General features: G+C 38.0%; 1 protein-coding gene across 2 annotated transcripts in view; it reads left to right on the top strand.

The window, feature by feature from the left end:
- Positions 1-281: 281 nt before the first annotated feature.
- Positions 282-15,028, top strand: part of msh3 (mutS homolog 3 (E. coli)) — a 56,976-nt gene continuing 42,229 nt past the window's right edge. For both annotated transcript variants that reach the window (XM_028457540.1, XM_028457542.1), the window contains exons 1-10: positions 282-532; positions 636-744; positions 3,448-3,740; positions 3,809-4,030; positions 5,220-5,336; positions 5,804-5,921; positions 6,001-6,143; positions 7,334-7,500; positions 13,316-13,425; positions 13,518-13,632. In XM_028457540.1, coding sequence (XP_028313341.1) covers positions 425-532; positions 636-744; positions 3,448-3,740; positions 3,809-4,030; positions 5,220-5,336; positions 5,804-5,921; positions 6,001-6,143; positions 7,334-7,500; positions 13,316-13,425; positions 13,518-13,632 — 1,502 coding nt within the window. In that variant the 5' untranslated portion in view covers positions 282-424. The remainder of the gene's footprint in view (positions 533-635; positions 745-3,447; positions 3,741-3,808; positions 4,031-5,219; positions 5,337-5,803; positions 5,922-6,000; positions 6,144-7,333; positions 7,501-13,315; positions 13,426-13,517; positions 13,633-15,028) is intronic.

Below are 15,028 nucleotides of genomic sequence, written 5' to 3'. Positions count from 1 at the left end.
ATAATAATACAGTTATTATATATATAATATATAATAATAAGTTATTATATATATAATAACTTCAATTGGCAAACTCATAATATCAATTATTCACCAAATAAATAGAACAAAATTGAATAAATAAAAAGAAATTAAAAAATCTGTAAAAGTGAATCTAATAAGCAGTCATAAATTTACGTTAAAGACCAGCTTTAACTTTGAAATCCCTAACAGGAAACTGTTGTAAACAGAAGCGCCAAGACGTATTTCACGCGCCGGCTGGTGTGACGTCAGCACATGCGCTTTGCCACCATGTTTTGAAAAGCAGCTTAGCTTCATTTCTACAACCACAACCGTGTTCTCATCTTTTTTTTTTTCACATGCACTTTAGGCTTTTAGATGTTTTATTATAAAACACGTGTTCATTGTGAAAGTGAGTGTAAAAATGCCGAAATGTGTGAAGAAGTCCAGCAGCAGTCAGTCCTCCATCAGCAGGTACTTTATAAACAGCAGCTCACACAAACCTGCAGGACTTCACCCACCGAGGGCCAAGGTAATCAATAACTGTACATGTATAAATGTGCAAGGAATATAAAGATGATTTTTTTTTTTTAAACATCCAAACATGTAAAGCCTGCTCTGTAATTATTCTGCAGCAAAAACTTCCCTCTGATCACAATGATTGTGGACTTCCTAATAAACGAGCTAAGCTGTTATTTAAAGACACAGAACAGCAGCAGCACTGTGAGCTCTCATCCTCTAATGGTAAGTGACTGTGAACTTTGTTCTTCTACAACCCCCCAAAAATACCTCACCGCTGGAAATAAAGGCTATGTGCTCAGTTAGCTTTTTGAGATGTGATTGAACTCTTTTTTTAATGTACTTTTTAAAATATATATGCCTGTTTTTTTTTTTTTTTTTTTTTTTACTGTTTATTCCATTATTTCGTATTTTAATTTTTTTGATTTTGTGTGTGTGTGCGTGTATGTACATATATGTGTTTTTTGTGTGAATAATTATTTATTATTATTATTATTATTATAATTGTCTTACGACCATTATGATTACTTAGTTGTTTGTTGTTGTTTTTTCCTCTTCCTCTGCTCATTTTTAGGGGCCAACTACAGACTAGTTTCATCTCAAGTGGGTCACAGATTGTAGCAGGAAAAAGAGCAATTTCAACATTAATGTTCCCTAGTTTGCACTTAAAGCTATAAATTACATATAAAGTATATTAGAGACCGGCAATATCCAAGCATTAAGTTACCCAAAACCTAAATTCACTTACGTTTCCTTGATATTATGAACAATTGTTATTTAATTTAGTAGAACATTTTGAGGAAATTTGAATTATTATTATTATTTTTTTTTTTATCAATTTGAGATATATAAAAAAAAAAGACATCATGTGATATGAGTGGGAATTTGTAAATTTGTATTTTCATGTATTTGGAGGGGCTAAGATAAAACGTACTAATCTTGCACTAATGTATTTATTGTGTAGTTTTTTATATTTGTATGTTGCGCTCTGTTGTAGCTGCTTTTTAAATGTCATTGTAGTATGTATAATAGGCTTGGGCGGTAATACTGTAATACTGTATACCGCCGGGTCATAAAAATAACAACGGTATCAGTTTCAATACCGTTTAAAAAAAAAAAAAAATGCAATGCACTTATATAGGAGATAAAGATTAAATATTAAATTTAATTATTTAATGCCTAAACATGATTCTATGTCCAGCAACAGCTGTGTAAGTGAGTGCTGGCTGCTTCAGGTGTCGGTGCGCAAGAACATGGATTATCCTTGTATTTGATAGATGGATTATGTAAATAGATCCATTGACTGTCTCGTGTTTGCACTGCACACCTGTGTGTGTTTGACGTGCACAATTGTTTCCCCGTGCGCTGAGCTGATGTTGACATTAATAATTTCAGTTCTCTCTTTTTCTTTCTCCTCGTCCTCCTCCACCTGCTCATTCATTCTCTGGTTCTGCTGCACAAAAAACTTTGAGGCAAACGCGTCAATGCACGTGCGGGTCAGATTGGAGCCACAATACGTTCACACTGGAGTCTGATACAGATCACATTTTAAATGGTAATGTGAACGGACAAACAAAAAATCCAAATTGAGCATTAAGGCTTGCAGTGTGAATTTATGCAGCCTTAAGTAGGGATGTAACGATTCACTCAACTTCCGATACGATTCAATTCACGATGCTGGGTTCACGATACGATTCTCAGACGATTTAGTTTACAAAATGGGACTGTAGACAAATGATGACTGAAAAATATTTCTTTATTTTTTTTGGGAAAAAATACTGTACTATTTTCCTTTCATTTTTCATTGTCAAAAGAATCCCTTGATAAACTATTCAAAACAATGCAATTTAACTAAAAATAAATCTTGAATGAAATAAATAAAGGAATAATACAAATGAAGAAGAAGCCTATTAATTTACATTCTGGTTCTATAATAAACAATGCAAAACTGCATAATAGTTATTTTTCTTTTTAAAAGTGCAACTGAAAATGTATTTTGTGTCTTAACAATTGGACTTTAAAAAAAACAGTCATTGCACTGTATTTACGTCAGATATTTGTTTGGACCAGCAGAGGGCGCTGGTAACCCAGTGGTCAGTTGGCATGTAGATATTCTTGCAGTGAAGAAGAGATGCTATGCTAGCAGACAGAGCTAATAGAAAAACGTGACTTTTACAGATATTCACGTAATATTACAGATATTCTTTCGGTGCTAAAGGGGTAATGAATCATTTATGAACATATTTAAGAGTAGAAGGCGGCCAGAAAAAAAGTAGTAGCAGATTCCGCCCGCCGCCTCAGCATTTGGACAAGAGAAGGATAAATATATAGCGCCCTCTTCTGTTTAAAAAAGTACTGCGATTAAATTTTCAGAAAATCGATATCAACTGTGATACCTATGAATCGATTATGATTAATCGTTACATCCCTAGCCTTAAGTGTTTAATGGTTTTCAGTTACTGAATGGTGAAGGCACCAGTCAAATGTCAAATAACAATAAAAGCTTTCAGTTTCAATATAATTCGATCTACGCCTGAATTATTCTGTAATTTACACAATGATAAAAAAAACATTTCTGTCATTTTAACTTTGTTCTGCAGGCTGAATTAGATGAGCTACACAGCCAGATTTGGCCCCCGGTCCTTGAGTAAACGTGCTCTATGCCCTCCTCTCCACCACACACACACACACACACACACACACACACACACACACACACACACACACACACACACACACACACACACACACACACACACACAAATAACCAAAGTAAATATTGTGCAAAAATATTTTTGAATGATGTATTGGGATTGTTCTGCATGTTGCCAGAAATACAGTTTATAAGTATAAAAAGTTTTCATTTCCAGGTGCTCTTATGTGAAACCTCCCATTATACTAAGTTCTCCCCCTTTTCTTTTATTTTAGACACCAAGCAAACATCTATCTGTGGTTCAGCCGTGCTCTGCCGTTCCACTTTGGAGAAGCTCAGAGGCTTCATGTGTGTGTCTGAAATCAATGCCAGAAACGCTCCCCCTCAGGAAGAAACCAACAGTCCTCATAATATTGTTAATAATAGGGAAATATCTCATAATGGAAGCAGCTTTTTGCCATCATCTGATGTCTCAGATAAACACACGAGTATGAAAAAGTTGGAGGATCAGGGTGAGGATGACGAGGACGGAGACGTAGAAATGGAGGTTGAGAAGAAACAGAAACAGGTAGAGAATGAACTTGCTATCGTAGCACATTTCAATGACATTTAATTTATTATTATTATTTTTTTTAGAAATTCAGTTTATCCCAGTTTAATAAATCAGGAGAGGGAGGAAGAGGACGACAGGATGAAGAGCCCAATCAGGCGTCCCACTCCTCTTCCTCCTCCAGACGTCTAAAGAGCGTCTACACGCCCCTGGAGCAGCAGGTTCTACAGCTGAAACAGCAGCACAAGGACGCGCTGCTCGCCATTGAGTGTGGATACAAGTACAGGTTCTTTGGGGACGACGCTGAGGTGAGAACACACACTCACACACACACAGTGTTTATTTTGTCAATGAAAAGAACTGTTTATTCAATGAATTTGTGACAAGAACGTTAAACCAAATCTCTGTTCATTATCATGTGATAAGTTAAAAATGTGACAATCTGAATTGTTGTCCTTTTTATCCAAATTTAGAATACAGTTTAAAATCCTCCTGTTAGCATACAAAGTTGATCAAGCTCCTGTATATCTTAGAGACCTGTTAGTGCCCTATCATTCGGGCAGATCACTCCGCTCTCAGTCTACTGGTCTTCTGGAAGTTCCTAAAGCAGGGGTGGCCAATCCTGGTCCTCAAGAGCCCCTATCCAGCATATTTTAGATGTTTCCCTCTTCCAACACACCTGATTGAAATGACCAGGATCGTTATCAGGCTTCTGCAGAGCTTGATGGTGAGTTTATCATTTGAATTAGGTGTGTTGGAAGAGGGAAACATCTAAAACATGCTGGATAGTGGCTCTTGAGGACCAGGATTGGCCACCCCTGTCCGAAAGTGTCTATAAGTAGAACAGGAGGAAGAGCTTTCAGCTACCAGGCTCCTCGCCTTAGGAACCAGCTCCCAGTCTTAGTACGGGAGGCTGCTACTCTCTCCACCTTTCAAAGTAAACTCAAAACCTACTTATTTGCTATAGCGTATAATCGTTAACCTAACCACTAGGAAAAAAGCCCTTCTTAAGAATGAACTCGTAGGGATACATCAAAGCAATCACTAGATGCCTCTGAAGAAGTCTGGCCGTTGACAGTCGAAGCATGTCAGGAGATCAAATTTTCATTTATTTGTCTGAATAAATGAAACCTTAAAATATTGTTAAAGATATGCTTACAGTTTTTACCATGTATTACCATGAAAAACATTATTTTGCATCTAAAAAAGACTAAAATTAGACTAAAACTACAACTGAATTTTAACTAAAACAAAACAGAATAAACGGACTATAATGTGACTTTAACTACTGATAAATCAGTCTTTGGTGAGTGGTTAAAACTAAAATGAAAATCAATACTGTAAACACATCTTCAATCCAACATATTCTGTCCTCAGTGTCTTCACTCTCTTTGTGGATAATTGTTGATTGGTTTTTTTTTTTTTTCTACTACCGTCTGTTTGCATGTTATTGACAAACATTAATAGAATAATTTACTTTTGTGATCTTCTCCTCAGATTGCTGCAAAGGTTCTGAACATCTTCTGCCACCTGGATCATAACTTCATGACGTGCAGCATCCCCACTCATCGCCTCTTTGTTCACGTCCGTCGTTTGGTGTCTCACGGACACAAGGTATCAATAGCTGTGTTTCCACCACTATTTTTTTTTTTAACAAAATAAAAGCACTATTTCTATAAAATTTTGAGAAAAGTATAATTGCGCTTGGAAGGCTTTTATTGAAGGCTGTTTTGGGGGAGGAGCCTCGTTACTCTGGTGAAATCTCATCCAATGAAAAAGTGTTTCCATCGTGATTTTGCGATATATTTAAATATTGAAATGTCTGAAAAAATTTTTTTTTTTTAGAAACTCAGGTGTTTCCATAACCAGTTTTTATTGCACTATCTAGATTTTGTGCATTTCCAAGCTGCTACTGATACTTCGGATGCTGTTTCCTTTTAAAAAAGAATTGATTTAGAGCACGATTGTCAAACCCGAGGCACGCGGGTTATTTATTTTTCACTGAACTAAAATGAGTTTCACACTGATTTTGACAGTACGAGGTTTGTTTTTCACTCCTGATCAATTGTTTTCATCCTCAGGTGGGCGTGGTTAAGCAGACGGAGACATCTGCAATCAAGGCATCAGGATCCAATAAGAACGCTCTGTTTAGCCGTCAGCTCAGTGCACTGTACACTAAGTCCACGCTGGTTGGAGAAGGTATTCTTTAACTGAAATGTGCTGGTTTAGTGCTGAAAAAACACCTTGTCTCTGCAGCTTTGATCATTGCTGTTGACAGACGTGAACCCGGTGTGCCCTCTCAATGTGGGGGTGGAGGACGGGAGCTGTGGGGATGTGGGGATGGACCCTCCAGAGAGCTACCTGCTCTGTATCAGTGAGAACTGGGACAAGCTGAAGAAGCAGCTCACTGTGGGGCTGCTGGTGAGTCACTCATACATGATGAGAAAAAGCTTCTCTTTGAACTGCTTTAAGGGTTTGTTTTAAATGAGGAAGAGATTTGTGAGATACTAAACTGAGGATGTCCTGATCCGGTGTTGAAATCTGATATTGGAACGATATCAGCAACAAAAAACAAAAAAAAAAAGAGTATTGGACATAAGCACTCTGATAATTAATCACGTATATTTTTCATTTGTTTAATTCAATTGTTGAATATTCTTGTTAAAATGTATGAAAACCATTTGTTAATAATAAGACAAATAGGGCTACATTGTATATGATATTACATTATTGTGTTTTTTAAGTGTGCAGGAGCAGGGGGTACATGACTTCAGGTTAAATGTCTGCACCGATCTTGTCCAAACAAAATCATTTTTTTTCTCAATGGTGACCTACATTCAGAATTTTATCTGAAAACAGGGGTGGACTGGCTATCTGGCATACCGGGCATCGTCCTGGTGGGCCGTCGACCCGAAGTGGGCCGGTCCGTTTTTGCTAGTGGAGCCAGACATGGTGAGAAGTGGGCAAAAATAGTCCAAAAGTGGCAAAAACATGGCAAGAAAAGAGTGAAAAGTGACTAAAATGGGCCAAAAACTGTCAAGAGTGGCCAAAAAATGGGCAAATAAAGAGGAACCAAGTCATATGTAATGGTAAAGGGTAGCTTAAATGGGCAAAATGTGGCCAACAATGATAAAAAAGGGAGAAAAAAATAACAAAAAGAAGCAAAATGTAGAGAAACAAGGAAACAAGATATTTATTGAGCAAAATTTTACTTATTTGGATGAAAAATGGCCAAAAAAATTAAAGAAAAGAGAAAAATAAGATAAATTTGTCAAAAAAAAACTTGAAAAAATGGACAAAAAATAGGAAAAATTGGATAACTAGTGGCAAAAGGAAGATAAAGTCTGAAAAAAGTGTCAGAACATTTTGAAAAGGGGCAAAAATGAATAACAGCTTCTACGTGGTGTCTACTGATAATGTAGTGGGCTGGTCTGGACAGAAAATGTCAGGGCTTATTTTTTGTCTGTCCACCTGGAACAGAAATTTCTGCCATTAAGCTACAATATGTTTTGTATTGTTTCCCCTGTAAACCATTCTGAGCCAATTTTTCCCATTGACTCATTCCATAAAGTTGTCTTTCTGCTAAGCAGAATCCTGATGTTTTCCTGTAGGCGGTGCAACCCAGCACAGGAGACATTTTAATGGACAGTTTCACTGACGGCGCCTCTCGTTCAGAGTTGGAGGCCCGAGTGTTGAAGATCAACCCAGTGGAGATGCTGGTGCCCTCGGACCTCTCAGAGGAAACACACAGACTTCTGCAAAGCATCACCAACGCCAGGTAGTTCACACATGGACCACTAGGTGGCAGCAATACTTTACAGATAAATAAGGATTACACACTAACACAAGAGGATAAAGCCAATGTGATATGTTTGTGTGTTTGTGACTAAAGTGTGTTAGTACAGACATTGACAACTGACGGCCCGGGGGCCGCATCTGTCTAATTTTATGCAGCAAAACAAGAATACTTTAAAAAATACAAAGAATTACAACATTGCAGGAAAATACAGTAAAAGACAAGAAAAATACAGAAAATACTCTAAAAACACACATTAGTATGACAAAAATGACAACACAAATACACAATGACTCCAAAAAGCATACATTTTACATGAAAAATATACAAAAGGAGAACAGAAATGCATTACACAAAATGACTCAAACATACAATATTACAGAAAATGACAACAGTACACAAAAAAATAACAAAAACACAAAAAAAAAAATGACTCAGCAAACCCACAGTACTGCAAACAAACAAAACGACAACAGAAAACCCCCTGCAAAATGACAACACAAATACACAATATGACTCCAAAAGAGATGCATTTTACAGGAAAAATACACAAAAGGACAACAGAAATGCACATAATAAGCGAACTATTATTACTTTTCAAACACTTAGTTCAGATTGGTCATTATTCTGAATGCTGACACCGCAGAAGTAAAAATTGCCTTCCTCTGGTCTTTGGGCTCCACTTTCCACAACGCAATGCGAAAAACTTATCAGACAATCTTGATAAACCAGGTGTTTGCAGTGGAGATCAAAACAAACTTTCAAGCTGTAATTTCAGCCTCTCACAGCTTTGATATATCAATCTGAGTCCTACACTATGTCTTTATCTGATCTTTTTTTTGTCTCCAGTAGCTTTAAAGCAGCTTTTAATAAACCTTAGCATATTTGATGTTGATGTGAAGTGAAGGGGAATGTGTCAGTTCTGTGAGCAACGGTTCCTCTTTCATCATGTGATGTTTCTCCTTGCCGGGAATCTGGATATTCAGATATTAAACGTTATTGACAAGCACACGATTGTAGCTGCTGGGGAACAATTGGGACACTTAGGAGACGTTGCATGTGTCTGTGTGCACGTCTTCACAAATTAAGACTTGTTTCGTACAACAGAGGCAGACCTTCAGATTTCTTTACATCCTTTGGTCACCCATTCATCCTTTCCTTTTTTAATCTTTTCTACCCAAAGAATTGCAAATTCAGGGAGCTTATATCCACAACCTGGTTATGATTTAATTCCAGCAAGATTATTTTCTGTCTTCTTTTTGAATAATAAGTTATGGTTTAATTTATTCAAACCTCTCCTGACACTTTTCGACTGACATTTGCCAGTCTTTGTCAGAGGCGTCTGCTGATCACTTTGACGTTTCCTTAACTTTTGCGTAATAATTGCTGCAAGATTGTTTTTGAATAATACGTTAAAGTTTCATTTATTCAAACCTCAGGAAATCCACTTTGATCTGCTGACATGTTTCGATTGACAACGGCCAGTTTTTGTCAGAGGCATCTGCTAATTGCTTTGATGTTTCTTTGACTTCTGCATAATAATTTTAGCTATATTTCTTGTCTTCTTTTTGAATAATATGTTATGGTTTCGTTTATTCAAACCTCTCCTGACACTTTTCAACTGATGCTGATCACTTTGATGATTCCTTTGATGTTTCCTTGACTTCTGCGTAATAATTCCAGCAAGATTATTTTTGAATAATACTTTTAAGTTTTCATTTATTCAAACCTCAGGAAATCCACTTTGATCTGCTGACATGTTTTTACTGACACATGCCAGTCTCTGTCAGAGGCGTCTGGTGATTGTTTTGATGTTTACTTTGATGTTTCCTTAACTTCTGCGTAATAATTCCAGCAAGATTATTTTTGAGTAATACTTTTAAAGTTTCATTTATTCTAATCTCAGGAAATCCACTTTGATCTCCTGACATGTTTTGACTGACAATCTTTGTTAGAGGCGTCTGCTGATCACTTTGATGTTTTCTTGAGTTCTGCGTAATAATTCCAACTTTATTCTTTTTGTCTTCTTTTTGAATATGAGTTATGATTTCAACTACAGTTGTGTGCAATGACGTAGGCAGGACCACAGCCTGGTGCAGTCCCTCTGTTAGTATGTGTGTGGTACAGTCATATTAGCCTTTGACTCGGCCTCAGATCTGCATCACAGAGCGTAGGGAACGGGCATCTCTGGAGGCTGCCTGTGATTGCATTACGCTGCAAATGAAACGAAAGGGGGAGGCACCGGGCTGGATTAGATTAGATGCTCTGATTTATGGGAGAAGTGTCTGCTACTGTGCTCTTCCTCTTTTGTTTTAGACTCATTGATGGAATACATTTCTTATTTTTTCATTTAACTCCAATTTATATAATTTTTTTCCCCTTCTCGTTTCCCATTTGCTGAATTTTAATTTCCGGAAACACTTTTGTTTGCTTCGGCTTCTTCTGCCTGATGTCAGTGCAGGTGATGATGGTGCAGATATCTTTATGAAGAACGGTTCAATTAGTGCATGAATGAGACTCTATGTGACTCATAAATGGCTTCGCCTGCTCAGCTAAAGCAGTGGGTCTCAATCTTTTTCAGCCCATGACCCCCAAATTAACGGTTCCAGGGACCACCACTGTACCTGAAGGTGGTCGAACACAGACATGAACATTGAAGAACAGTCATATGGAGACAGGGCCATCTATAAGGGGGAATAAAGGGGAGAGCTTTTTTGGGGCTCATCCATAAAGTCAGCAAAATGATGGTCCAGTGTTTTATGAATCTGTGAGAACCACATTTATTTATTGATCTGAATAATTTGAAATTTAATATCATTTGCACCATACTATATATTAATCTTAAAGACGTGAAATGGGTTAAGTGGCCAAAAATGGGATTTTACTTCAGAAATTTGTTAAAAGTTGCAACTTACAGTGACCAAAAAGTAGTAAAAAGGGTTAAAAGTGTCATTATTGGCCTAAATGGGGCTAGAGCATAATGTAATATAATAAGTAGGAACAATTAGTTTTAATTGGCCAATAATGGGCATGACAATTGTGAACGTGGTTAAATTGGCAAAAATAAGCATGAAATATAGTGAAAAGACGTTAAAAGTGACAATGATGGGTCAACATATGGAACATTCTGTGGGAAAGTGGTGGAAATGTGCAGGAAAGGCATAGAAATTTGATGAAAAAGTGGCAGGAATGGGAGTAATATCACAAAAATGTATTAAAAGAAGCAAAAATATGGCAAGAAAATGTGAGCTAAAGGACACCTAATAATTGGAGTTTGATCCATTCGAAGCCTTTTCTCATCCCAAAGAGAAAGTTGGTTTCATCTTTTAAACAGTTGTGAATTAAAATAATGATAAAGTGAATCAGGCTGAGTGGAGCAGAGAGAAAGAGCTTCTGCTGAGCGTTGACTTGGTGGGTTGGGACTCAACGCTATTCGTCTCCATGGTGAGGCTGATAATGAGTCCCTGTGAGCTTGGTGGTAGCTATGCTAGTCTAGGCTAGGTACAGTGTTTGCTGCTTCACTCATGCAGCACCTATGTATTAAATCTGAGTAGCAAAGCTAATCAGTGGCTGAAGTCAACAAGTTTTCACATCAGATCCACACAGTGCACAGTGTTCTCAGGGGAGGTTTCACCAAGATCTGAAATAAAAGATGGTAATTCAGTTGCTTCCTTAAATTTGACTTTAGTGATGCAGTGTCCTCACCTACTCCGCGGAATTCACTAAGATTGCAGCAATGATGAGTGCATGTGCAGAACTCGTGCAGACTGCCCTTATTTAAATGGAAGTTTTGTATGTGTTGTGTTGAACATGGAGGGTGAACATGAGTGCGCGGAAGCGAAAATAAAAATGTGAAGCAGCAGAATTGGAGGTGTTAGTAGAGGAAACTCCACTCTGCAGAGGAGAAATGTGCATGGATGTGACTGTGTGACGAATAGGTGAATGCGCGGGGCTGATTGCATGCGTGTGTGAGACAGTGACCCGAGGAGGAGAGATGGAAGCATGTCCAGCTTTTTTCTCTCTCTCTCTCACACACACACACATACACACTGAACCTTTTTTCCATCTCTGCTGTGTTTTCTGTCCACATTTACTGCAGCGATGATCTCTGCCTGTGTGTTTGCACCTGCTTTTCAGTCGTACTATTTTCTGGTACTAAAACTATAACCGCAAACAGTTACAGATTTCATGATTTGCATTGCTCCCCCTGTATACATTTATTTGCGTTTCCTCCTCCCATGTTTTTGCTCCCCCTGGGAGATTCGCCTACTATACATATTCATTAGGGGAAAATGTGCTAAATGAATCGAGGGTGCATTTGTAAGCACAGCGACGGCGCACTCCTGATTCCCTCTTGCTTTGTACTCAGCCTTATTAGCGTGTGGAGTGACGTTTGCACATGTTTTAATACCACTAAACTGTTAGTGAATCTGCCTCTCAGTGCATGGAGAGAATTCTGCTTGGACAGATTTGTGTTTGCCCTGTGGGGATCAAATCAAATCTCAACCTTTAACATAACATTTTGTTTGTTAGTGGAAATGGTTTACAGCTTTTTTTGATTGAAAATGAATGATATACCTTCAAAACCGCCGGTAAATAAAGCCCTATTAAACTCCGTAAAACAATAACCAGGAATAAATATTGGTAATAGATAGCTCTAACAACTGGTACAATTATAAACTTGGTGACGCATATTTCTGGGTGGAGCGACCCTGAAATATGGGCGTTCCCAGTCAAATCTGTCTTTACTCGCATTCTTCTGGTGGCTTAAGTTCTTTTCCTCTTTCGTCCTTCTGGTTGTGCAGAAAATGTTCCAAAGTGTCCTTATCTCTTGATCAGCACCTGCAATATTCACTGTCGTTGTAAATCTCATAACAAGCTAAAATCGACTGTTTCAATGAGTAATCACCAGAGTTGCTTTCTAACCGCGCTGCAGCATTGATTTCTTTTATAGCTCGGCTCCAGCCGTGTGTGTTAGTGTTAGTGGGTGAGCTGAAACATGCTGACGGTCACATGTGCTTGCTTGTGTGTGTGTGTGTGTGAGAGTATCTCAGCTTTGTGAAATGTAAAAAAAAAAAGGAAATGCTCGAGCACTGCGTCCACTGGAAAGTGTTTTCCTTGGTTGCCGCGGCAACAGTCGAGCAGAAAAAAGAAAGCAGCCTTGAAATCGACAGCACTCAGTGGATGTAGCAGTAGGAACGTGTTTGAGTTTGTCAGACTGTCAGTGCTGGGTTTAGCACACGGCTTGTTGTCAACCAGGGTTCCTGTGGATCCTTATAAAGGGCCTTAAATTCATCAATCTAAAAATAAGGCCTTCATTGTCTTTAAAATGTATTAAATCAATGTTTCAAAGGTCTTAAAATTTAACACATAAAAAGTATGATTTTATGATTGTAATTAGTCTCACATTTTAAAATACATGGTAACATTAATTAAGAAAAAAAAATGTATAAACAACATGGGAATATGTAAATTTAACGAAAATTGCCTGTCCAACAAAGATTTTTCAGAATGGTTTTTATATTTTTGTAGTTGTTTTGCAGATTTCTGGCTATTTTTGTCGTCATCTTGTCTTTTTGGAGTGATTTTGATTATTTTAGTCTGTTTTTGTTTTTGTGTATTTTACTGTCATTTTGTGTGTTTACTTTGGGGGCCACCAGTTGCATGTCTAGAAAAAAATTATCCTATCCCTATGTAATTGATGTGGTGTGTTTTTTTCCCCCCAATTATGTTTAAAGCTGTTGGAGCCCGGTCAACAATAACATAAAGCCATTTATTACCCATTGTTCCCCGACAGTGCTCAGGTGGACGACCGAGCAAGGGTGGAGCAGAGGGACAGAGATCAGTTTGATTTCACCTCAGCTATGAACACCATCACAGAGTTCTGCTCCCAGCTCCAGCAGGAAGGTGTGTGTTTGTTTATGTTTGTGCTGCAGGATGTGTCTCCCTGTTCTTCACAGTGACGTAAACTTCTGTTTCCTATGCTCGTCCTCCCCCAGGATCTCACTTTCTGTCCACTGTGGCGTCCTTGGAGAGCCCAGTGATCTGCTGTCTGGGGCCGCTCATTCAATACCTCCAGGAGTTCAACTTGGAGAGAGTCCTTCAGTGTGAAAGGTACACAATCTCACACGCACAGAAGTACACACATGCTGCATGGTAAAGGCTGCAAAGCTGAGTGCACATTTGGTCGCACGACAAGACCAATGTGTGATTTATGAAACATTCGCATTCGACCAATCCCAGCATACAAATGATCCTGAGGCCCCGCCCACTGAGATCAAACAAGAAAATAGACTTTTCCAAGGTGAAAATCGGCATCCTCACATCTGAGATGTAGCAAAACTAAGATGTGCTTTTTGAATGTGTGAAAACTGGAATTAAAGAAGCACATTTGAACACTCTGTGGAAGAGGATCAGCAACCGAGGAGGTGACGTCTACCCCCCTGTGTGCACTGAGCACAACTTCACAACAGAGATCCTGGAGACGCACGGTTTAGGCCAGGGGTCTGCAACCTTTACTCTCAAAAGAGCCATTTTGCCTCATCTCACCTGGATTAAAGTCCTCCCGGAGCCGAAAAAAATACCTTTTTAATGAAGACAACATAGTGTAAAATTCTATACAGTTAAAATTATATCGGATAATGTTATGTAAAGAATATTTTTTTTTAAATAATGTATTTGAAGGACTACAGAAAAATAACTTGAATCTGCTAATTTGCTCATTTCTTGCCACATCTCAAGCATGCATATTTAGCTGACATGTTAGCAGTTTAATTAATCTGTCCCCACACAATTAAAATGTATATTTACTTCCAGAATAGTCTTTTAGTTGATTTAGTTATCTTACCAGGGATTTAAAACTTAAGGTGAACCACAAGTGCAAGGAAAGTTGATGGTCAGTAGATGTTTCAGGAGGTGAAGTAGAAAGGTGGCAGATTTATTGCACAATGTGATTTATTTTTAGGTTGACAAATTGTTATATATCATGATTTTATTTGGTGTCAAAATCATTAATCATTAATACCCTAAAAAATAATTATTTATTTCAGTAAATTTGAAAGCTACAGGGAGCCATTGCAAAAGAGTCAAAGAGCCACATGAGGCTCCAGAGGTTGCAGACCCCTGGTTTAGGCAATAGCTAATTATAGTAATTAACGGTCAAAATGCTTTCTTAAAAGCTTTAACAATGACTAAATGTTGTCCCTTGTCTGTGTTTATTATGCCTTCAACCAATTTTACCTGTAATTCATCACATCACCGATTACTGCAGCACATTTGTAAAAGTTTAAGGAACTACTGTATTTTGCGGTGTATTTGCCGCACACACACACACACACACAACACAGAGAGAGAGAGAGAGCGCACTGAAACACTCCGGATAAAGTAAAAAAGAAGCAATAAACAGCATGAAGTTGCCAAATCACCAGAAGTTGTTCAGAAGTGATAGTGTCCGAATTCTGATTCCGCCAGTTTGGACTCGCTACTGAAGCTGAGGGAGGGAGGGAGCACT

The sequence above is a fragment of the Gouania willdenowi genome, chromosome 9 (genome assembly GCF_900634775.1).
Source record: "Gouania willdenowi chromosome 9, fGouWil2.1, whole genome shotgun sequence".
Classification (NCBI taxonomy): domain Eukaryota; kingdom Metazoa; phylum Chordata; class Actinopteri; order Blenniiformes; family Gobiesocidae; genus Gouania; species Gouania willdenowi.
Note: the sequence above shows the minus strand (reverse complement) of the source record. Positions and strands in the feature narration are given on the sequence as shown.